This window comes from Anguilla anguilla, chromosome 3 (genome assembly GCF_013347855.1).
Source record: "Anguilla anguilla isolate fAngAng1 chromosome 3, fAngAng1.pri, whole genome shotgun sequence".
Lineage (NCBI taxonomy): Eukaryota > Metazoa > Chordata > Actinopteri > Anguilliformes > Anguillidae > Anguilla > Anguilla anguilla.
In genome coordinates this window covers 67,602,578-67,627,578 of record NC_049203.1, presented here as the reverse complement: position 1 = coordinate 67,627,578, position 25,001 = coordinate 67,602,578, and the positions used below count along the sequence as shown (strand labels likewise).

The following is a 25,001-nucleotide window of genomic DNA, read 5'->3' as shown; positions in this document are numbered from 1 at the left end:
AGGGAACCACGCAGGGGTGGTTATTTTGTAAAGGTCACGACGAAACTTTGACAGTTTTGAAGGACGAGTGAGGATTAGGCAAGAACCCTTTAATCGTCGCCTCTTTAGGGATGTTCTTGACAGCCGTGTTGTGCACCAGAAGGCCCATTTCTGGGTTTTTTGCATGAGGCGTGAAAACCAAAGGCCTCTCACTAATCGTGTGACTCTCCTCCTCCCAACCCCCGCTCACGCAGTTGCTCAGACTCATGGGAGTGGTCAACGGCAGCGAGGTGTTCAACGTCACCGCTCCCATGCTGCTTACTGATTGGCACAAGCTGTCCGGAACCGTCCTGCAGTTCGGCCAATCCCTGGGAGGGTTCTCGGCGTACGACTGGGCTTCCTGGATGCCCCAGCCGAGCAACATCACGGTGGACTGGTCCGGAATTCTCATGAGGAGGTCAGTGTGATCCGTGCCACTACCCGTCGCACACAAGTCACATTTGTGTTGCGAGTTCGTTCAGATATGTCATGGTTCCTGCTCCCACCAGAGGGTATCTGAATCTGTGTTTGTCTGTCCAAATTGTTTTGTTGTATTTTCTGTGCCCCTGCGTTTTTTTTTAGCCTGCGTATTTAACCCTTTGAAGAGTAGGTTTATTTTTTTTTTTAAATGTTTTTTTTATTTTTATTTTTTCGAAAGTCCGTGTTCTAGAACTAAAACGTTGTTTTCAATTTACCATCAGAGATCAGTTACGTCGGCATTAGAATGTTCAGTGGAGAGCATTCTGATCACATGTTTGTGACCTCACACACCATAGAGGGTTTAGTTACCCCAGTTCCCTTGTGAATTGCTCCTTCTTGGAGTCTCCTGCCTTGTCTTTGCTTGCTGTGGAGGCCTTGGGGGTCTCTTGTTATTTGCTGTTTCTAGTTGTTTTGTTGTTTTCATTGTACCCGTGTTTACTTTATTCCTGTGTTTGTTTAATTACCCGTGCATTATTTTGTTGATTATATCATCGACTCACTGTTTTCCCGGCTTCCTGTGTTTTGGTTTTGCTTCTCTGCACTTGGGTCCACATCTCTGTTCCAGGTTTTAATAGGAGCATGATTTACTCTGATTTTGCAGTAGTTTTCTCTACATTTGTAACCATTGAAAACAGAAGGTTCAAGGTATCATACAAGTCTGTTACTTATATTAGTGTTGCATTCATTTGAAGTAACACTTGTGTTTTTTTAACTAGCAGGAGATCGCATAGATGTCATTACTTAGTCGTTTAATCACCTTGTCCTTAAGTAATAACATGGTGCAGAATTACATTTACTTGTTGACTTCAGTACAGATTATAAGATAGAGGTGTGCCGTCTGATACAACAATAGGTGTGTGTGCATTTTCACATTACTGTTTTTACAGTCACGTCAGCACCACAAGTATAATGCCATGTACCGTGTGGTGTGTGCTGGGCTCACATACCCAGGATGTTTTTACTGGCGGTTTCCGTATCTCAGTGATCAGTGTTTTCAGTCTTGATTCTGATGAAGAAAGACATTTAGTATCAGTATTTTGAACTCGTGACGTCTAACGAATCAAGACACATAGGAAATCTGGGTCTTTATTTGTTAGAATTAACAAAATGTATATTTTAGAAGATAGAATTGAACTCGAATGAATGAATGAATGAATCATTGCTTTTATTTAGCGCTTTTCTGAATGCTCAAAGTGCTCTACAGTGATGAGTGGGAACTCACCTCACCCACGACCAATGTGTTGCACCCACCTGGGTGATCCACAGCTGACATTTTGTGCCAGAAAGCTCACCACACATTAGCTGAGGTGGAGAGGGAGAACATTATTTTTTCCAATTAAATCAGGCGATGATTAGGTGGCAAGTATTTGTCAACTACTTTTTCAATTCTGAAAGCATTGTGTTAAGACTGGGAGTATACTGAAAACATAATGGATATTTATTAAGGGGGGTAATGGGAGCAGAGAAAAGAATTATGGGTGTTGTAGGTATAAGGAAAAAAAGACAGTTATCAGCACCATTATTTTTCAACTGCTCACCTTCAGGGGTGAATGATAGCACAGCTATAGGTACACTGGTTTCTCAAGTTTGTCTTTTCATTGAGTAATGTAATTTACATCATGTCTATCTGACGAAAAGAGCAGTCAACCAACCCTATATAAATAAAGGTAAATAAACAAATATTTAAAAAAATCTTCCTGTCTTCAGGGGCCTGGAATCTTTTGTGGGAGTGGGCTTGGAGCTGGAAAAGAGCCCTGATTGGCCTGGGATGGAAACATACTTCCACGTTGCCTACTGGATCATGACCTTCCAACCCAACATCACAGCACCTCCGAACTGTGAGTCTCTCTCTCTCTCTCTCTTTGTCTCTCTCTCTCTCACTCACACACGCACTCACAAGTTAGTGCACACGCAAACACATGTATAGACACACAAACAGGGACATTTAAAAATGATCTACATAGATTTGTATATAGATGTCTCAGATGTCTGCCCAGTAACATGCTCACAAGCACAGGCAAACCTATACACTTGAATGAAAACCCACACAATAAGTATGCCTGTAGGTTTTCATTCCAACCTTAACAAAGCTCGCCTCATTCAACAGCTAGAGCAGGGCTGCCCAACCCAGTTCTTGGTGATCTACCGTCCTGTAGGCTTTCATTCCAACCCTGACAAACCACACCTCATTCAACAGCGAGAGCAGGGCTGCCCTACCCTTTTGCTGGAGATCAATCATCCTGTATGTTTTCACTCTAACCCTAAAAAAAGCACACCTCACTCAAAAGCTATAGATCTTGTGGAGTTGTTGACTAGTAGAATCAGGTACGCCAAAATTAGGGTTTAAATGAAAACCTACTGGTCAGTCGAACTCCAGAACCAGAGTTGGGCAGCCCTGATGTGGTGAATTGAATCAAATGAATGTCTTCAAATGTCTTTGGCTCTGTGTTTCTGTAGGCACTGTTGACTCGGACACTATGGCGCCCCTCTGTCACACGGATTTCACCTGGGAAAAATTTGTCCCACTGGGCGCGTCTCTGTTACAGGAGATCTCCACCAATCCAATGGCTTTAGTGAGGTAAATGAGGCATGTGTGGAAGATGTTGGCATGGCAACTAGAGCACTTGATTGTAACTTGTCGCCGATGAGATTTAGTTTGTTAAAATCGTTTGTCTGAAATAATGGCGTTTAATAATTAAAATAAATGAAAAAATTATAATATGTATTATTACAGTATTAGCATGATACATTGTCATTATTATGATGTGAATATGTTGTATAACTGTATAAGCAGTGCTGTCACAATCTTTTCTCTTCCTCAGGTGTGTCCAGGGCTCTTTGGCTTTTCTGCAAGGTGTGTATGGACAGTTTGCTGTTGGCACAGTGATGAACCAACTGAGCGCCCCCGATCTGTTGCCCGGCGATGGGTCCATTCAGAGTCGCCTGGATCATCTTATCCAGATCCTGGACAGAGACCTGATGCTGTTCTCTAACATCTCGCCCCTGGAGCACTTTGACAGCCAGCTGTCACAGACCCTCCTCGGGGAAGCAGTCGAGGCCCTGGGCCTGAAGCCCCTGGAGGCACTGTGGACACAAGGCCCTGTCAACGACTCTGACATAATCGGTGCCATAACACTGGCTGCTCAAAACAACCAGCACCTTTTGTCTGCCTTGGACTTTCCTGAGAACGCGACGGACCCGTCTCTGGCAGAATTGGAGGCTCTGGTCTTCCGGTGGTTGTCCGGAGGGGGGAGTCTGTCCCTCCCCCTGTCCCTCAGTATGTCCGACGTCCTGCTCACGTACTCCGCTTCCCTGAACTCCACGGACCTGGCGTACCTGCAGACGCTTCTCCGGCCCCTAACTAACCAGAGTGCCAGGGGTGTGTTTGAGCTGGTCCTGCAGGCCATGCAGGGATTGAAGCAGGTGTTGGAGGCACCAGGTGACCCCTCGATGGTGATTCTAGGCTACTTGAACCAGCTGCAAGACTTCCTGATGTCCGCCCTGCAGTTGCACGGATACACACAGCTTCTCGGGCAAAGCGGCATCACCCCGGAGCAGTTTGTTGACCTTCGCCCAGTGTTCCTTCAGACCATCCAGCTCATCCAGGGTTCCAACATGACCGGTGATCTTGCAGCCTTGGATACCGTCCTTATGCACCTGGGTGGCTTCCTCCCTCCAGAGCTCCACCCCCTCTATGAGGCGCTCATCAACCAAACCGGCGTTCTGATTGGACGGCTGTCCAGCTGCGCCGCCGCTGGGTTCGACTGCGCGGCTGCAGTCTCCCACGCCTTTCAAATCCTGTCTCAGTCCACAGAAACTCTGCTGCAGACAACCAATGGGTCAGTCAACGTCCAGCTGGCGCTTGGCTCTGACTCCTACTTCTCTGATCAGGCAGACCTGCCCCTTTCTGCAACTGGGGATCTCCTGTCCCTGTTGCTGTTGGGGTCAAATAGCACCAACACATCCTGCCCTGTAGAGAAGACTATCACCCAGACTCTGCACTTCCTTGAGCAGGTCTTGGCGATGCCCAACATCAGCCTGAGCTCCTTGCAGGAAGCCCTCCGTGTCTCCAACCTCACCCTTGGCGAGCTGGACATGCTCGCCATGGTGGCAGGGTCTGCTAATGTCTCTACATTACTGGCAGACCTCTTGGCCATTGTGGACGTTGGCCAGCAGTGCTTCCAAATCCACCCCCAGAATGTGTCCTTGGATTCGGGGCTCCCAAAACCAACAGAAGCCGACTGCATAGTAGAGCTTATTATGAGGACAACAGGGTTCCTTCAAGGTCTCAACATGCCCCAGGAAACCCAGACGATATTCATGACCCTGCAAAACTTGATCAAGTTCTGGGCCTCTGAGGCAGTGGAGGAAGGAGGCCTGGCATCTCTGATTTACAAGCCTGGGGAAGACCCACTGGCCACATCCATAAACACATTGACTGTCCTGCTGGGAAATATCCAAGAGAACCTGCATGACCTCTTCCCGGAATTCTGGCCCCAGATCAACAGTGAAATCCAATTTCTGGAGAGCCTACTCCATCTGGCAAATGAGACATTCCCATACACCACTACCAACTCCACCCAGCAGATGCATAACCAGACAGTATCACTAGAAATCATGGAGTGGTACCTGGAGAAGTTGAATGACGTGATACAGGGCAAAAATGTCTCCTTACTGCTTTACCCCATGATCAGGATGGCTGAGTTGCAGCTGGCATATCAGGTGGCTCAGCAGGATTTTCAAATTTTCATAGCACAGGAGACTGAAGACCTGATCCAGTCAGTGCAGCTTCCCTTGAATGAGGCGGACTTCAACAAAATCGATAACTATATCATTGCCGTCATTCAGGCTGAGCTACAATTGATGAAGGAAAACCTTGAACTGCAGAGGGAGTCTAATGCGGTATTCGGTCTGCAAGCGCCAGACTTCCTGGAAGAGATTGACGCTCAAGCGATGAAATACATGAACCTCATTTGTGATTGGCTGGGGGACACCCACCTGAGCTCGGTCGTTGGCGGCATCCTCCAATGGGATGCAGGCTATCTGAACAACACCACCCCGGGGCCGAACATTAGCCAGCTGCTTGACACCTTGACGCCCTTCCTTTCGGGGGAAGAGGCGGCCGTCCTCGCGCTCGTGGGGCGCGTCACCCAGGCCCTGGAGCGCGCTGTCCTAGCGGGCGGACGAGAGGGAGGGGTCCAGAGCGACGACTTCGCGGAAGCCATTTCGGAAGCGGTGGGGGCGATCCTGAGGAACGTCAGCACCGAGACGGGACCTCTTCCGGACTCTCTCGTCGCGAGCGCCCTGCAGGTCCTCTTGGAGTCCCTGCAGCTGATTGGCAATCCTGACATGAGCTACTCGGATGCTCGTCAGCTCACGGTGAATGTCCTCGAGAAAGCCGGGGGGTTGATCCAGGCCGTGTTTCCTCCGGAAGTCTCCCCTGTCCTTCTGCAGATGAGTCAGGCTGTCACCGTATACCTGGAGACCATCGCCGAACCGGGCGGTCAGGATAAGTGGAACCAGATGTAAGTGTTTATTGCGGGAAGCAGACACTCGCATTAGAAAATTACAGGCAAAATAGCAGTGTTTTATGTGAAGGTGAGAGTTGACAAAAATGTAAAATGTAATAAACAGATTAGGTCAATTAAATGGCACAGTAATCTTACTTGACCATTCATTTCCAACAGAGCAGATTGTATGCTGTAGCATTAAGATTTTCCTTCATTGGAACAAAGGGGCCTAGCCCAAACCATGAAAAACAGCCCCAGGCAAAGGGGTGTCCAGACACTTTTGGCCATGTAGTGTAGCTACAGTACTTTGCCACAGTTTTTTGTTTGGGTAGGTATTCAGTCCACTCTCCATTTTCCTCACCCTTGTCTAACCTGTGTGTTTCAGCATCATGAGAGAGCTGCAGCTTTTCTTGCCTGGCAACTCGAGCGTTGACGCCTATCTGTCTGTGATCATGAACATCACTGAGCTCTTCCTGGGCCCTGGCCAAGGCAAGTCAGCCTTTCCATGTAGTTATGGCAGTTAATTAACCTGAATATGCATTAAGTGCCATTTGAGCACCTTTGTGTTTTGTGGCCTGTGTGGCCTTGTGATCGTAAATCGAAGGCCGAACGAGTCGCCGGTTCTCTCGATAAACGTGACATCGTATTGCGTTTAGTACACAGTAAAATTTTCAGTGATCAATTCAACTCTAACAGTGCTAATTTAACTCTTAACCAATAACATTTGGTCCCACTCTGAAATGTGGAACCATATGTTATCTACTGAGTGTTGAATTAACACTGGACATTTTACTGTGTAGGAGTACTTACGTCCAGTTCCTTCCAGGAGTGAGTGCATGTCGGAAGACGTTGCAGTAACTAACAGATACTGTCGACTTTTGGTGTTTTGAACAGAGGGCAACGGCAGCCTGTGGGAAAGTTTGCAGGGCGTTGACATTGGAAACCTCGCGGAAGTCAACGAAAAGGTGAGAAGCAGAAATAGCGCGGAACATCATAGCGATCCTCCGCTTTCTGAGCTGTTAATGTCTGTATCTCACAGTAGAATCCAGAACACCTCAACTGACCGATAGTCATAAAATGCTGTGTAGGATCGGCCGGCAGTTCACGGAGGTCATGAGGCGCTAGGATGTTTTTGTCAGAGGAGCATGTTGATCCATGGGCGGGGGTTCATGTGCTAGGAGTGTACAATATTCTGCATATTGTTAAGATATTGCAATAGTCATGCACGATTGATGCTGAATTTATTTAAAGTTTAAAATTTTTTTAAGAAAACAAAAGAGTAAAGAAAATTCAGATAACTTAAATAATCCGTGATTAATAATCTAAGGCTGCATGAAACACGCTACCAATCACACCAAAATGAAGGGAGCCCCCCCGACTCCCCTCCCTGGCTGCCGGCCTGTTTGTCATTCTCTATCCCGTGTGCTTGGTTTACAGGTCCAGTACGTCCTGACCACTCTGTCCCACCTCATCCCTGGGGGGCAGGAATGGGGCACGGTTCTGCAGTCTACCCAAGCACTGGGGGACTTGGTCCCGGTCCTGCTGGAGGTCTTAAGTGTACAGGCAGATGAGCTCACCTGGCAGAGGTAAAGTCATGGGGTTTACCTGCTAGGGTGGTATTGGGTCCAGTGGAGGAGGAGGGAAGTCAATTATGGGATTGTGAGCGAGGCCTGGTGTATGGGAAGTTATGGAGGATGACCTTATGTATATTGGTTTATAATATTGCCGCACGTTTGCATGTGCGTGCATTTTTGCAGGTGTGTGTGTGAGAGTGTGTGTGTGTTTGTGTGAGTGCACGTGTGTATGCCTGTGTGTATGTGAGTGCGAGTGTGTATACGTGTGTGTGTGTGTGAGTACGAGTGTGTGTGTGTGTGAGTGCGAGTGTGTGTGTGTGGGGCAGGCATGGCTGATCTATGAGCGCTGATATGTGTCCTGCACTGTGTGTGTCTGACAGGGCAGAGAGCATGCTGGGAGATCTCCTCTCAGCCATTCAAGGCGGCCCAGGCAATGAGACCCTCCCCACTGCCGTCGCGGTCATAAAGGAGGTCATCGCTGGCTGGGTTCACGACCTCAGGGCTCAGACAGGTCAGCTTTAACATTACATTACATACATTAAATTACTGTACATTACATTACATACATTACATTACTGTACATTACCTTACATTACATTACTGTACATTACATTACATTACATACATTACATTACTGTACGTTGCCTTACATTACAATACATTACATTACTGTACATTACATGACAGGCATTTAGCAGACGCTCTTATCCAGAGCGACTCACACAACGTTTTACGTAAGATTTACATTGCATCCATTTATACAGCTGGATATATACTGAAGCAATTCGGGTTAAGTACCTTGCTCAGGGGTACAATGGTAGTGTCCTACCTGGGAATCAATCCTGTGACCTTTAGGTTACAAGACCGGTTCCTCACCCATTATACTACACTGCCGCTTTACCACTGGGGTCCTCGATTTTATGCGGAAAGGGCCGGTGTGGGTGCAGGCTTTCGTTCCAGCCAAGCGGTTCCACACCTGATTCTACTAATGAGCCACTAGAGAACTTTGATTAGGGCCTTGATTAGCATAATCAGGTGTGTAACTGCGTGGTTGTGAAACAAGCACACCGGCCCTTTTCCGGATGTGGGCTGAGGAACCCCTGCTTTATCACAACGGAAACTTCCGGTAAACGTCTCGAAATTATGCAGGGGCGTCCGTCCTCGGTCCCTAAGTTATGGACCATTTGGGGGAAACAGAGCCTTGGCTTTTTTTTTTCTACAGAGCTGATCCACGGCCTCCAGGAGCCCTTCTCCCGCCTGCTGGCGGACATCGCGCGCGCCGCGAACTCCAGTGACACGAACGCCACCGACGCCTTCAGCCTCGTTCCTGACGCCGTCCTGCGCACCATCCGAGCCGTCCAACAGGTCAGTCCGCCATTCCTCTTTCTTTTGATTCGGTCACAGGATTATCAGATCTGTCAAAGAAAAGAAAAAAGAAAAAAAAAAAAGCAAGGGCGTATACGCCATACGCCATTGTCTCCCGCTATGGAAAGAACGCCGTGTATTCGATTACATTACATTATAGGCATTTGTAATGTATTTTGCTGCGTAATTCATTGTGCTGCGTGTCTGTGTACTCAATGTCATGCTCAAAGTAGAAAATAATGCTGAATCATGCTCATAGTTTGTGGCATAAATGCATGTTCTTAGCTGGAACTGACACGATTCAGTAGTTAAGCTGTTAAGTATGACATACGTGAGTTATTATAGTCCGCATGTATAGGTTGTTAAGGTCTACCCACCTACTTAACCCATTGTGATCCCGCATAGCATTATAACGAAACGCACGCACGCACGCACCAACGGTGAAAGGTTGCCATGCAAGGTACCAATCAGCTCATTGGGAGCAATTAGGGGTTAGGTGTCTTGCTCAGGGACACTTCGACACGCCCAGGGTGGGGGATCAAACCGGCAACCCTCCAACTGCCAGACAACTGCCCTTAACCTCCTGAGCTATGTCGCCCTAAGATATCTTTGGATGTCTGTGGATACTGTGATTTAAAGTGTGTTTATTGTGAAGTATCTAAGATAAGTATGTCAGACAAGTGTGACATATTTATGGAATCCGCTGCCATAGGGGGCTTCTTATGGAAGATGGTGAACTTGCTGATCCTGAAAAACAGATTCAGTGTGTGTGTCTGCTTGTACATATCTTTATATGACTATACTCTAGGATACGTGTGCGACACACATTATTACAAGTTTGGTGTTTTCACTGCCGATAGTGTCCACAATAACTGCACTGAACTCAAGCAGAGGTGAAATCGTATACCCCTGGATGGGCGTGACGCGAATGGGCTTCAAAGATATCTGTGTGATATTTTCCTCCCCTTTGTCGCGCAACAGTAGTGGGCGTGAATGCGATTGTTCAGCTCCTCCAGTGCCTCTGCCCCCCTATCGATGTCGCTTGACGTCTCCGTCTGGTCACGTCCTCCACCAGATTTAAGTGGGTTAGCCTGAACGGAGGGGGGGTCCTGGGTAATGTTTTAATTTCTTTTTTTTTTTGCTTTTTTTTTTACTCAAGGCTGAGGAGGCAGGCCGGGCCTTCGAGTGCGGCGAGGCCCTAGAAGCCTGGGAAGCGGTTGCAGACGTGGCCGGGATCAGCGAGGCCAGCCTGGGCATGTGGTGCAACGTCAGCCTCCTCCCGGCCATAAATTCATACATGGCCTACCTTGGGGGAGCTGTGCAGCACAACGTTACTGTGAGTCCTCCCCCCCCTCCCCCCGCCCCCCGTCCCCATAGAGACTCATTTAGGGCATTCACTGGTCAGTTTCACATGCTAATAATGACCTTTTTCCTATGGGAGTATAAATTATTATTATTATTATTACTCAATTTTATCCAGTCACTGACTCTGAATTTTACATATCATATATGTATTTACACATGAGTACCACTAGATGTCAGTCTGTACACAGTTTACAGATAAGCTGCTAGAACCCTTTACATCCTTTGAAGAGTAGGCTTTTTGGTATGGTGGTTTTCTTTTTTTCTTCTTCAAAATTATAAGTCAGTGTGCTACAACTCCATTGCTTTCAACTACCAGAAGTGACCAATCAGTATTAGAATGTTCAGATAAGAACATCCTAGTCGCATATTTGTGACCTCACACCTTGCAGTAAGGGCTCAGTGGCGGCTTTGCCTAATTTTGGTGGCACCGTGCAGGTGAGTGGTAAATCAGTGTGCCCGTGTTTTTTGTGCAGGGTGCTGGCGTGGAGACGATGCCCGCGAACGCCAGCGCAGAGCTGATCGTGGCCGAGCTGCAGTCCGCGTACCTGGCCATCGTGAACCACTCCCTCGTCATAGAGGCCTTCACCAGTGACCTCGCGGGTCACTGCCTGCTTCTCGACCTCGTCCCGCCACCAGGCCTGTCTAGCATGGAGGACTGGATGAGCAGCGTTCTCAGCGAACAGCTGCTCCAAAGGTGACTGAAAGGAGTATGATTCATGTTTGTGGAGTAGGGACGGGGGGATATTTTAAAAAAAAAAAAGGGTTTTTCTGTATGCTATACAGTATCAGTGCAATCCATACTATAAATGCTCACCTTCAAAGATGAACTACATGATTTTCAGAGTCTGACTTTTTATTGAAACTATTGTAAATTGCTTAGCATTGAGTGAGCTGGGTAGTTAGCATTGTGCTCAAGCCATGTGCTCACGTGCGCGATCTTCTGTTGCAGTTATGAATACCAGTTTGCTCTAAAGGGATATTCTGATTTAGCTCCGTTAATATGTGAGGGGAATAGTTACATTTTCAGTAACACCAGTTTATCCAATCTAATCAATAAATACATGTACGTAAAACTGGCACTGTTAATCAGAGATTAATTGAATTGATTTCCTTTCAATACTGTGACTTCAATATGTTTAGCTGATGCGATAACAACCACAATAGTTACTTCATGGAAATTAAAATAGATTGCAGGGCAGCCGGACATGTATTGATTGGAAATAGACCATTGGGTTAAACTGAAGAATGTCTCTATCTGTTGCCATATATTTAATTTTAATCGCATATGCCCCAACAACCTTATTTATGAAACTACCAATGGCACTGCTGTACATTTTATTTCAGTTAGATCTAAATAAATGTAATGGTTGTGTGTAAAAGTGTTTATACCTGCGACAATGCTTTCAGGATGGCAGTGTAGTATAATGGGTAAGGAACTTGCCTTATAACCTAACGGTCGCAGGTTCAATTCTCAGGTAACACACTGCTGCTGTAACCTTGAGCAAGGTACTTAACCTGAAGGGCTTCGGCACATATCCAGCTGTATAAGTGGATGCAGTGTAAACGTTGTGTAAGTCACTCTGGATAAGAGTGTCTGATAAATGCATGTAACGTATTGTAATGTTCCCTCACCTAATATTAGCTTGTGCCCTTTTACAGGAGTATTAATGTTGTAAAATATCACTATTTGCGCTAACGCGTTTCCCACGTCTCCTTGCTCCTCCCCAGTGCTTTGGCTTTCCCAGAATTCCTCCTGCCCTCGCTGGAGCAGGCCACTGCTGACTGTCCCTACTTGCAGCCGTTAGCACAGGCCCTGGAGCTGACCGTGGACTACACCCTCCAGAACTCTCTCCAGCCAGAGAACTCCTCGTTCGCCCCTAACTTCCTCGGCCAGGCCCTCCAGGTCGTCCTGAGCGGGCTGAACTGGACCGGCGACTCCCTGGACCAGATCACGAGCGGAGCGGTCTTCTCCAGCGCCGACGGCGACCTCATCGACAAAGTCATAAAGGACGCCATCAGGGAGATTATCCGGCAACGGATACTGGGAGACTGGCCTGTGGCTTACCAGTTCATGGAACAGCTACTGGGGGCAAACGCCACCTCCCTGATCCTGGAGAAAGCCTTTGAGCTGAGTGAATGGTGGAGGTCCACGGAAACTTCCGGAATGGAGTTTGTGTGGGAGGCCATGGTGAAGCTCTACGGCGCAGTCAGGGATTTGCTGTCTTTGGACATCCTCCAGAGTTCCTACTCAGACCTCTTCATTGAACTTTTCGGTAACATCCTTGACACCCTGAGGCAGATGGCCAGCACGAGTGACATCTTTGCCCCCCTTGACACCTACATCGCCCAGTTCCAGGAGCAGCTTGGCATGTCGCCTCAGCCTCGGTCCGTCGGCAGGGTCAAACGTATGGCTGACAGGCCGCCAATAGAGGACTACCTGGACCTACTTGAAATAGACTACCCTGCTCTGCTGAAGGCTCTGTCTGTCCCGCCCACAACTGCAGAGATCATGGAAACTGTTAATGTGTTCTTTGCTAATCCAGACCTTGCCACTGTGTTAAAGGGCTGGTCCATGCAGTTGACCGGGGACCGACAGGCTGAAATCATTGACACTGCCCTCAAAACTCTCTCCTACGCCACTGCGTCTGGGCAGTGGGAGAAGTATTTTGACGTGTTCACGGAGATTGGCAGAGAAGGTTGGGGTCTCGATGACCTTGGGAAGATGGAGAAACTTCTGGAAAGTATGAGTACCCTCATTGACGTGGCTACCGTGCTGTCCCGGCAACCTTCCCTTGACATCGCTCAGAAGGTGGAGCTCATGATCCACGAGTTGAGCCCCATAGTCTCCCAGATAGCACAGAGCCAGCAGGGTAACCACACTGATACAGCCATCCAGTTCTTCACAGCTGTTAATAGCATACTGAGTACGAACTTGGAGGCTGCCAAAGACATCGACACCCTGATTTCTGGGATCGTTCATGATCTTATAACCTCTGTCTCTGAACCTGAGTCCCAGACAAGCCTGGCCCCTTACACGATGGCGCTGGATCAGACCATCGCTGCCTTTGCCACCTTCCTGCCTCCAGAGGATGTGATGTACTTCAACTCCTCAGCTCAGATGATTGAAGGCTTTGCAATGCTTTTGTTCTCGCCAATGGACACAGAGAGCCTTGTGGGGTCCGTCAGCTTGGTCTCAGACTCACTGGACCACCTCCTGGCTGCTGCTGGGGAGACCAGCTTTTCCACTGGGCAGCCTGTCCAGGATGTCACCCATCCCCTGATCCTCAACAGTGTTCTCGCTACCCTGGCCCTCTGGAACCTCTCCATCTCCAACTACACCTTTGGAAGCAGTCAAGAGCAAGAACAGGCAGTAACACAGGTGGTCGGACACCTGGTGTCCCTTCTTCCAGAGGACCAGAGGCAGTATGTCCTGCCTCTCCAGACCCCCCTCCTCGCTGGGCTGTCTGGGGTGTCCAGCAGTGCTGAAATCCCCCACGCTTTCCTCAACATTTCCGAACAGGTCACTGTCTCTCTTCTGATCATGCTGAATATCACCGAGTCTCCAGAGGACCTGAGCACCTCCCCCTATGGCCTCGCCGGCACCCTCTTCTCTGTCTCAGACCTGGTGTCCAGGAGCCTGTGGACAAGCTTGTCCCAGGACCCGTCCGCAATGCGTTTGCCTCTCGTGTTCCAGTCCCTACGCCAGGCAGTCATCCTCCTGGACCCCGTACTACCACCCGAGGGCAGACACTACCTTAATGCCTCCCTCTACGTCCTCGAGACCTTGGCCATCACCCTCAACCACACCGGTGGAGACATGGGCGGTGCCGCCTCCACCATAGCCACCTCTGTCCAGTCCCTGCTAGCTGTTGTGCCATTCCCAGCTTCCCAGACCACCGCTGACGTCATTGGCAACCTTGAGCAGACAGTCCAGAGGGTCCTGGCCATCCTCTCCTCTGACCTGGGGCCCATGGATCAGGCTACCAGCATCACCCGGGTTCTCCTGCAGGATGTCCACAGCATGCTCACCCTGGCCCTCAACAGCACAGAGGCTCAGATGGCCCAAGTAGTGTTCGGGGCTGTTAAGATGAACATGGGCCATCTGCTGACATTGAATTCAACAAACTGGGCAGAAAAGTGAGTTGATTTCACAGTCTTACTGTTGCTTTTTAAATCAAGTTAACTTTTTAAATTGTTTCTTTTTTATATATATATACTCATATACTTAAATAGAATGAACACATGGCAGTGTGTCTATGAACTGTTATAGTCTGTTGTGTTCAGAACCTTTTTCCTCTGAATGAGGGAAAGCAAAAAGCAAAGAATTGTTTGGTGCTTTTTCATCGCGGTTCATTTTGTCTTTTAGGCTTCCATACCTGTTGTTTGACATTGGTGACAGAATTCCAGATGGGGTCCCCTTTGCTCATTTGATGAAGAACCTTTTCAATGAATCTCAAGGTAATGTTGCTTGTCTGTCATTCCTCAATCACTCCCCCACTCAGGGTTTGAATTACGGGGGGATTGGGGGGGCGGACCCCCCTAATTAAGACTTGGACCCCCCCAAAGTATGTACGCCACTGATGGGAAATATATTGTAATATTTACGATTACAGGTAAGAAGGATATATAAATGTTTCGACCCCCCCGACCTGTTGCTTTTACCTCCCATGGGGGGGTCCAAGTCTTAATTAGGGGGGCCAGACCCCTCTAATCCCCCTCGTAATTCAAACCCTGCCCCCGCTGACTCCTTCTGTTTCATGAAGCACCCATTGCGAGCTTTGCCCCTTGAAGACTTCTTCACTTATATGCATTTCCTTGGTCTTCATCCTTCCTCTTTACATCAAATTGCTCCAGCATTTTACTTTGTGTTAGAACTTTCCACATTTAATTTGGCAGCAAGCTGGAGTTTACTCTTTTTTTTAATTGGCTGTATCTGAGCATAATTTCAATTTGTCTCACGTGTCAATAACCACAATGCAGTACCCAAAAGGCTCAATCTCTTAAGAGCGCATTGGTTTTCATGCCTCGCCTAATGCCGATGGATCAAACAAAGCGTTTCCTCCCTAATTCTAGGGTAAAATTCCACATTATTCAAATTGAAACCGTACACGCTTGGCTTAATATCAGCTTTGGAAAATCTCACAGAAGGGCCCAGAAGGCATGTAGCCGGTCTCCAGGAGAATGAACTCAGTGCCTTATTAAATGTCATTACCAAAGCGCAATTCAACCACTACCTTCCCCTCTCTGTTCCACCCCCTGCCTGTGCCGCCCAACCAACTTCCCCTCACTGACCAAAATACAATATGCCACCTGTGCTTATTCGGCGTTGGTGAATAAGCACAAAGATCTGTGTTGTCTCCTTTGTGTGTATTTATGTAACGTATCCCTCCGTTCCAGTGGTAACCCTGCAACCCGTGTTCTAACAGTCCGTAATTGCTTCATTCTGCTAATAACGCATTGTTTGAAAGAAGCTCGCTGCTCGAAATAACTTAAGCTCTTAACGGTCCGATGGCACGTTTCGCGACTTGTGTGTCAGCAGCAACCTTGTTATATGTGTTATAGTTTTTAAACTCGGGCTGATGCCTTATCGTTTGCTTGTGATGTATTGCAGTACGCGCGCGCGCGCGCGTGTGTGGATGCACTGTTCTCATTTCGCGTCTAAGTGCCCTCCGACCCTTCTGCGGTTCTGTTCGGCGCCTGTGGAAGGCGTACAAAAAAAGAAGAATGTCTGGTTCATTTCTGCACATAATAACGCAGGATGTACTGGGCTTCACGGCTCTGGCAGTTTAGTTTATGTATTGTTTTAATTACATCGCTTGCTACCCGGCTATACAGGAGAGCTGCTCTAAAAGATGGCGGAAGGAAAGTAGGGTAGCGGGCGATTCCCAGCGGGAAGGAAGCTTAGTAGTGTTGAAATTTTGCCTATGACACTCGATTATCCTCTCCCGATATGCTGCATTATATATACCGTTGCTCTGAGTTTTACCGTGGCATAGTCTTTGTGAAAGCTTCCTAGGTTTGCTACATTCTGTCAGTTTGCAACTCTTACTCTCGAATGAAAGGGTCCCAAAAGGCTCCTTTGTGTCTCCACAGAGGAACCCTGTCTAGTTTAGTGGTTCTTTGTCAGATGGAATGGTCCAGTCTTGGAGCGTTCACACTTTTTGTACCAACCATAGAGGGTTCCATAAAAAAACAAAAAACTAGAAAGGGCTCTCCTTGGAACCTTTTTTAGTTCTTTATGGAACCCTCCATAGAAACCTCCATGGGTTCCATAAAGAATGATTTTTTTCTGAGAGTGTGGTTGAGTGGATGGTGTTCATTGGTCTTCCCCCTGTTCCCCATCCCTCCCTCTCCTGTACAGAGTCCCTTCATCACCTGTCCCAGATGGGTGACAGCCTCCTCAAGGTTCTTGAAACCGATTGGATGTCCGGCAACTTCACCCCTCTTGTTGACACCCTGCTGATCCAGGTAAGAATGTGAACAAATATAAAGATATCAATAAAATTCAGCTCAAATCTAAATTCAACTCAACATTCAAATTCAGATGTTTTTTTTCTAGAATAAAAGAAGCAAAGTAAAGTGTGAATTATGTTCAGATAGGACAGTAGGAAACTTGTACTATTTACAGAGCACTCATAAACAGTGCAGTGGGGGCTGTTGGTATTACGCTGCATATTGTGTATTATGTCATATTACATGACATGCGCTGAATGTCCTGCGTACTGGATGGAGCAGCCCTGCATGTCAGCCGAGTCTCCTGCTCCACTGGCCTCACTGAGAGAAGCCGCTGTTCATTTTTCGTCGGTTCATATTCATATTTATCTATCAAAATCAACTCAACTCGACAGGCAGTGTTGAACGCCTGTGAAAAATCAGCCCTTCTGACTTCAGTAGGTGATGGTGTGGATTCATCAGGTTGTCATTTGCTCTCCCCCCTGCTCGCCCCCCCCCCTCTCTGTCAGGTGTGTGATTTGGAGGGGCTGAGCTCGCTCCAGGAGCTGTACCGGGCGCTGTCACTCCCCCCGGGGTTCCTGTGCTCCATGGGGGTCCCCACCACGGAGGTGGTCCACATGCTGTCCTCCAGCCTGCTGCGGGATGCGGGCGCGGGCCTCAAAGTCGTCTCCGACGCCGTTTTCGAGACCTTCATTGGGGACCCCACCACCTACCACGTGGACTCCAACTGGTATGGAGCGCCCCCTCTGTCTCTCTCAGGCCCTGGGGTGTTACTGCAGGGTTACTTTTTTTTTTTTTTTTACCTCACTGCTTGCTTTTTGGGGTTCAGGCCTGGTTTTTTGTGCAGTTCTCCTTCTGTTGCTCTGTAATGTGTCTTTCTGACAGCGTCTTTGTAAAAAAAGAGCTATACAAATAAATGTGTTTTCGATTTTGATTAGGTTTTATTTGAGTTATGTTATGCGAGTGTGTGAGCTGAAAAAGGGTCTGTGTGAGTTCAAAGGGTCCTGACTGTGTTTTTTCCCCCGTTTTTCAGGACGAATGCCCTCTCAAATTACCTGGGACTCAATGTGACCAGTCTGAGTTACCTCAACATCAGTGTCATGGCTCCTGGTACAGTGCTGTCTTCCCTAATCGCTAACGCTCGATCATTATTGCGTGTGTACTGCTGATCCTCGCCTACTGCTGATCGAAAAGCAGTTTCTGCTCTGTGGTTCAATGGACTGCTTTCCAGTCGATTGAGATTTTTTTTTTTTTTTTTTCACGTCTTTCCCCCAGGTCAGGTGAAAGTGTCTGACCTTCTGAAGAACAAAACGGCATTCGTGATCGATGTCCTGCACCTGACCAGAATACCCTCCGACGTCCTCAATGGTCTGATGGACACCGTTCTGCCCGACAACAACCTCCAGGTACTGCGTTCGCCCCGGTCATCGTTAAGGCTTATGGTAACAGCCCGCATGTAACATTTCAGCGCAGGTAGCCTTTAACCTCACTGCAGCAACCAATAGCAGCCTGCAGGTAAGGTTTCACTGCAGCAACCTGTTGATCCAAAATGGCTGTTTTTTCCACTGGAGGCCCTTTTGACTATAAGCAGTTGGAATTATGAAAAATCTGTATTATCAAATAGCACAATCCAGGGGTAAACCAGCCTATTGGGAAAAGCTGTTTTGGTGAGGGATGTTAATGTTGTGCATTCAAATATATACTCTGTACACTGCAGAGGAAGTTAAAGCAGAATGCCCATACAGTCCTTTTTGTCTTCACTTGCATGAAGGATCTGTTTCATTTGAAACAGAGAGAAAAAATGTTGTTGGAATTTCGGTTTAAATACTTAATGCTTAATACTGCACGAGTGGTTGTGGGAGAATTCAGATCTAACTATAAACCTGTAAAATATAACACAAATGTAGCAATAAGTCTGTGTTTACAAGTGAGAAACACACCTAATTTACTGGACAAGATCTATGCTACTGCTAAATGGTGTTTGGTGATTTGGTTGTCATGTATAGGTTGTAGACAGATGGATCAAAAAGAAAAAAAGTGTTTTTTTTTTGTTTGTTTTAGTGGAGTTGGCCCTTTACTGAGAAAATTTAATGTGCATGCATATGCATATTTGCTGAATGCCACATTGTCAAGTATTCATTACCTCTTCTTGAGTCTTTTATTAAGGCTGTTGTATCGATTGACTCCTGGATGTACTGATTGGCCAGTGGTCTGAGCAATGTCATTGTGGAAGCAGGAAGTCAATTCTTCCTGTTAGTTCTCTCAGTTGCAGTATTATGAATCCATTCTCTCAGTAGTTTGTGGTCTTGTAATTTATTCTCTTAGTCGTTTGTGGTCTCATGAATCGATTCACTCAGTAGTTTGCGGTCTTGTGAATGCATTCTCTCAGTAGTTTGTGGTCTTGTAATCTATTCTCTTAGTAGTTTGTGGTCTCATGAATCGATTCTCTCAGTAGTTTGTGGTCTCATGAATCCATTCTCTCAGTAGTTTGTGGTCTTGTGAATCCATTCTCTCAGTAGTTTGTGGTCTTGTGAATCCATTCTCTCAGTAGTTTGTGGTTTTGTGAACCCATTCTCAGTAGTTTTTTTTCGGTCTTGTGAATCCATTCTCTCAGACGTTTGTGGTTTTGTGAATCCATTCTCTCAGTAGTTTGTGGTCTTGTGAATCCATTCTCTCAGTAGTTTGTGGTTTTGTGAACCCATTCTCAGTAGTTTTTTTTCGGTCTTGTGAATCCATTCTCTCAGACGTTTGTGGTTTTGTAAATCCATTCTCTCAGTAGTTTGTGGTTTTGTGAACCCATTCTCAGTAGTTTTTTTTCGGTCTTGTGAATCCATTCTCTCAGACGTTTGTGGTTTTGTGAATCCATTCTCTCAGTAGTTTGCGGTTTTGTGAACCCATTCTCAATAGTTTTTTTTCGGTCTTGTGAATCCATTCTCTCAGACGTTTTTGGGTTTGTGAATCCATTCTCTCAGTAGTTTGCGGTTTTGTGAATCCATTCTCTCAGACGTTTGTGGTTTTGTGAATCCATTCTCTCAGTAGTTTGCGGTTTTGTGAATCCATTCTCTCAGTAGTTTGCGGTTTTGTGAATCCATTCTCTCAGACGTTTGTGGTTTTGTGAATCCATTCTCTCAGTAGTTTGCGGTTTTGTGAATCCATTCTCTCAGTAGTTTGCGGTTTTGTGAATCCATTCTCTCAGACGTTTGTGGTTTTGTGAATCCATTCTCTCAGTAGTTTGCGGTTTTGTGAATCCATTCTCTCAGTAGTTTGCGGTTTTGTGAATCCATTCTCTCAGTAGTTTGCGGTTTTGTGAATCCATTCTCTCAGACGTTTGTGGTTTTGTGAATCCATTCTCTCAGTAGTTTGCGGTTTTGTGAATCCATTCTCTCAGACGTTTGTGGTTTTGTGAATCCATTCTCTCAGACGTTTGTGGTTTTGTGAATCCATTCTCTCAGTAGTTTGCGGTTTTGTGAATCCATTCTCTCAGACGTTTGCGGTTTTGTGAATCCATTCTCTCAGACGTTTGTGGTTTTGTGAATCCATTCTCTCAGACGTTTGCGGTTTTGTGAATCCATTCTCTCAGTAGTTTGCGGTCTTCCTTTTCCAGCTGCTGGCCTGGCTAGCTGACATGCGTCACTGCGATGACCCATCAGCCCTGTCGCTGAACCGCACGGAGGAGCTGCTCTTCAAGTCCTTCTGCTCGCTGAGTCCGCACGAGTGGTACAACTTCGTGGTGCTGGTGGTTCGCTACGTCAACGTGGAGAATGTCATCTACAGGGTGAGGATGCTCGTCGCTCGCTCTGCAAAGTGACGGCCCGTCAGCCATTTTGAGACGCTTATTATTATTATTACCTCGCGACATTAAACCATCGTTGAGTGAGCCAAAGTGAATGAGTGGTGCCACTTCAAATAGCAGCAAAGAGTATAAGGCATAAATGCTAAGGGCCAATCAAAGGGACGGGTAATAGGACAGATGTAGTGTAGCCCTTATGACAGACGTGTGAGTGAGAGCGTGAGAGAAAGAGAGAGAGACTGTGACTTGACTGTGATTTTGTGATCGTGATTAGATGTGAGAGTTAATTTGTGGTTACACGTGTGCATGCGCATGCATAGGTGTGTGTTTGCATGCGTGTGACTGTGTGTGCACATGTGCGTGTGTGTTCCAAGCAGTATCTTGATAATGCTGTAAGTATGTACACACACTGGTGCTGGACAAATCCTCAACAAAAGTGAGAGCTAAATGAAAGTGCTTAAATAGAAGGCTAAAATGAGTTGAAGACAGTGGATACCTACTTAGGTCCACAAGCTTGATTCTACCCAAGCTGTCAAGTAAGCTCAGTGGATATAACATTTTGTACGAAATTTCGATTTTGGGAATTTCTCTATTTTGTCTCATCTCTGCTCAAAAGCACTAACCTTGTTCTGTTCCTCCCTCTGGCCCCGCCCCCTAGCTTATCCTGTCCAGTGACATGCAAGGCCTGATCGGCTTCATGCTGGAGATGCTGAGATTCTTGATGAGCATGTTGGACAGACTTCTGCCTGCCATCCAACGGCTGCAGGGCTACCTGGTCTCCATCGGCGACCTCAACCTCGTTGCCAACTCTGAGTTCCGAAGTGTGAGCGTGCCCCTTCCTGATAATTTACACCCCACCCCACCCCACCCCACCCTCTCTCTGTCTTACCCACCCAGCTGGTGCACCACCAACTCTACTACCTCTCTCTCTCTCTCTCTCTTACCCACCCAGCTGGTACACCACCAACTCTACTACCTCTCTTTCTCTCTCTCTCTCTCTCTCTTACCCACCCAGCTGGTACACCACCAACTCTACTACCTCTCTCTCTCGCTCTCTCTCTCTTACCCACCCAGCTGGTGCACCACCAACTCTACTACCTCTCTCTCTCTCTCCCTCTCTCTCTCTCTCTCTTACCCACCCAGCTGGTACACCACCAACTCTACTACCTCTCTCTCTCTCTCTCTCTCTCTTACCCACCCAGCAGGTGTACCACCAACTCTACTACCTCTCTCTCTCTCTCTCTCTCTTACCCACCCAGCTGGTACACCACCAACTCTACTACCTCTCTCTCTCTCTCTCTCTCTCTCTTACCCACCCAGCTGGTACACCACCAACTCTACTACCTCTCTCTCTCTCTCTCTCTCTCTTACCCACCCAGCTGGTGCACCACCAACTCTACTCCCTCTCTCTCTCTCGCTCTCTCTCTCTTACCCACCCAGCTGGTGCACCACCAACTCTACTACTTCTCTCTCTCTCTCTCTCTCTTACCCACCCAGCTGGTACACCACCAGCTCTACTACCTCTCTCTCTCTCTCTCTCTCTTACCCACCCAGCTGGTGCACCACCAACTCTACTACCTCTCTCTCTCTCTCTCTCTCTTACCCACCCAGCTGGTACACCACCAACTCTACTACCTCTCTTTCTCTCTCTCTCTCTTACCCACCCAGCTGGTACACCACCAACTCTACTACCTCGCTCTCTCTCTCTCTCTCTCTCTCTTACCCACCCAGCTGGTACACCACCAACTCTACTACCTCTCTCTCTCTCTCTCTCTCTTACTCACCCAGCTGGTACACCACCAACTCTACTACCTCTCTCTCTCACTCTCTCTCTCTCTCTCTCTCTTACCCACCCAGCTGGTACACCACCAACTCTACTACCTCTCTCTCTCTCTCTCTCTCTCTCTCTTACTCATCCAGCTGGTACACAACCAACTCTACTACCTCTCTCTCTCACTCTCTCTCTCTCTCTCTCTCTTACCCACCCAGCTGGTACACCACCAACTCTACTACCTCTCGCTCTCTCTCTCTCTCTTTCTCTTACCCACCCAGCTGGTACACCACCAACTCTACTACCTCTCTCTCTCTCTCTCTCTCTCTTACCCACCCAGCTGGTGCACCACCAACTCTACTACCTCTCTCTCTCTCTCTCTCTTACCCACCCAGCTGGTGCACCACCAACTCTACTCCCTCGCTCTCTCTCTCTCTCTCTCTTACCCACCCAGCTGGTGCACCACCAACTCTACTACCTCTCTCTCTCTCTCTCTCTCTCTCTCTTACCCACCCAGCTGGTACACCACCAACTCTACTACCTCTCTCTCTCTCTCTCTCTCTCTCTCTTACCCACCCAGCTGGTACACCACCAACTCTACTACCTCTCTCTCTCTCTCTCTCTCTTACCCACCCAGCTGGTGCATCACCAACTCTACTACCTCTCTCTCTCTCTCTCTCTCTTACCCACCAAGCTGGTACACCACCAACTCTACTACCTCTCTCTCTCTCTCCCTCTCTCTCTCTCTCTCTTACCCACCCAGCTGGTACACCACCAACTCTACTACCTCTCTCTCTCTCTCTCTCTCTCTCTCTTACCCACCCAGCTGGTGCACCACCAACTCTACTACCTCTCTCTCTCTCTCTCTCTCTTACCCACCCAGCTGGTGCACCACCAACTCTACTCCCTCGCTCTCCCTCTCTCTCTCTTACCCACCCAGCTGGTGCACCACCAACTCTACTACCGCTCTCTCTCTCTCTCTCTTACCCACCCAGCTGGTACACCACCAACTCTACTACCTCTCTCTCTCTCTCTCTCTCTTACCCACCCAGCTGGTACACCACCAACTCTACTCCCACTCTCTCTCTCTCTCTCAATTTCAATTTCAAAGTGCTTTATTGCCATGACAAATATAGGCACTTGTGTTGCCAAAGCAGTGGTTATAACATAACATACTACCTCTCTCTCTCTCTCTCAATTTCAATTCAATTCAATTAAATAAGCTTTATTGGCATGGTAAGGGTACACTTACATTGCCAAAGCATTCACTCACATGACAAACATAATAGACAGGCAATAACAATTTAACTACAATAAACAGAAAAAATATAAAATCCAGACAATCCACAGAAATAAAATTCTACATCTAGAACATAACGCATACAAAATGTCAATGAACTATAATAATTTTACTTTTCTGGTGTCAATGTTACTCCCTGTCCCTCAGTTTGTGACAAGTGGCAATGTATTGTGCTGCCAAATCTACACATTCCCTTCTTTCTCCCAAAAGGAATGGCAGCTTCTCTGTCTCTGAGTGCATCTCAAATTGTGGGCAGATTTTTTTCATTTTGAGGAAGAACAGTGACCTTGTCTCTCTGTATTTCTCACATTTTGTGAGGAAATGAAGCTCTATCTCCACCTCTTCAATGTCACAAAGTGAGCACAACCTGTCCTCTCTGGGCAGCCAGGTATGCCGGTGTCTACCTGTCTCGATAGCCAGGTTGTGTTCACTGAGTCTATATCTTGTCAATATTTTCCTTGTTTTTAAATCTTTCACTGTGGTCAGGTAATCTGCCACAGTGTACTCTCTTTTTAGGGCCCGATAGCATTCTAATTTGCTTTGTGTTTTTGTTTGTGTGTCCCAATAGATGATGTAATTTTCTTTATGTTTTGCTATAATTTGGTTGACTCTAATTGCTTGTATGTTGCTGTTTTGAGGCTGCTTTGTGTTAGTAGGGGTTAATGAACTAAGCTTCAGGACTAGCTGGCTGAGGGGACTCTTCTTTGGGCTCATCTCTTGGTATTTCAGGGCCTTGTAATGATAAGAGTGGGGGTCGCTGTTTTTGAGGTGAATCCAAAATTTAACTGCCCTTTTTTGGATGTTAATTAATAATGGGTATTGGCCTAATTCTGCCCTGCATGCATTGTTTGGTGCTTTCCTCTGGACATGGAGGATGTTTTTACAAAGTTCTGCATGCAGGGTTTCTATTTCTATGGCCAGTTCATTGATATAAATGTTGAACAGAGTGGGACTCAAGCTGCAGCCCTGCCTCACTCCCCACCCCTGAGAGAAGAATTCTGTTTTTTTGTTTCCAATTTTGACTCCGCATTTGTTTTTGGTGTACATTGATTTGATTATATCATATACTTTACCCCCTACACCACTTTGGATAAGTGTGTAGAACAAACCATTGTGCCAAATTGAATCAAATGCCTTCTTGAAATCTATGAAACAGGCAAAAATTTTGTTTTTATTTTGGTTGACATGTTTTTCTACTAATGTGTGTAGGGTGTAAATATGATCAGTTGTACGGTGTTTAGGAACAAATCCAATTTGACTTTTACTCAAGACATTGTGCTCAATAAGGAAGTCTATGAGTCTTGTGTTTATTATACTACATAGAACCTTCCCCAGATTACTGTTCACACAAATGCCTCGGTAGTTGTTGGGGTCC

The 25,001-nt window shown here is 47.0% G+C and overlaps 1 protein-coding gene across 1 annotated transcript in view; it reads left to right on the top strand.

The window, feature by feature from the left end:
- Positions 1-25,001, top strand: part of abca12 (ATP-binding cassette, sub-family A (ABC1), member 12) — an 89,673-nt gene that overhangs the window by 22,022 nt on the left and 42,650 nt on the right. The window contains exons 16-34 of the mRNA XM_035409574.1: positions 234-436; positions 2,206-2,336; positions 2,956-3,076; positions 3,321-6,023; positions 6,394-6,497; positions 6,903-6,973; positions 7,446-7,594; positions 7,963-8,093; positions 8,805-8,947; positions 10,107-10,283; positions 10,786-11,006; positions 12,041-14,449; positions 14,679-14,770; positions 16,674-16,780; positions 17,275-17,495; positions 17,799-17,875; positions 18,041-18,171; positions 20,370-20,540; positions 21,214-21,378. Coding sequence (XP_035265465.1) covers positions 234-436; positions 2,206-2,336; positions 2,956-3,076; positions 3,321-6,023; positions 6,394-6,497; positions 6,903-6,973; positions 7,446-7,594; positions 7,963-8,093; positions 8,805-8,947; positions 10,107-10,283; positions 10,786-11,006; positions 12,041-14,449; positions 14,679-14,770; positions 16,674-16,780; positions 17,275-17,495; positions 17,799-17,875; positions 18,041-18,171; positions 20,370-20,540; positions 21,214-21,378 — 7,527 coding nt within the window. The remainder of the gene's footprint in view (positions 1-233; positions 437-2,205; positions 2,337-2,955; positions 3,077-3,320; positions 6,024-6,393; positions 6,498-6,902; positions 6,974-7,445; positions 7,595-7,962; positions 8,094-8,804; positions 8,948-10,106; positions 10,284-10,785; positions 11,007-12,040; positions 14,450-14,678; positions 14,771-16,673; positions 16,781-17,274; positions 17,496-17,798; positions 17,876-18,040; positions 18,172-20,369; positions 20,541-21,213; positions 21,379-25,001) is intronic.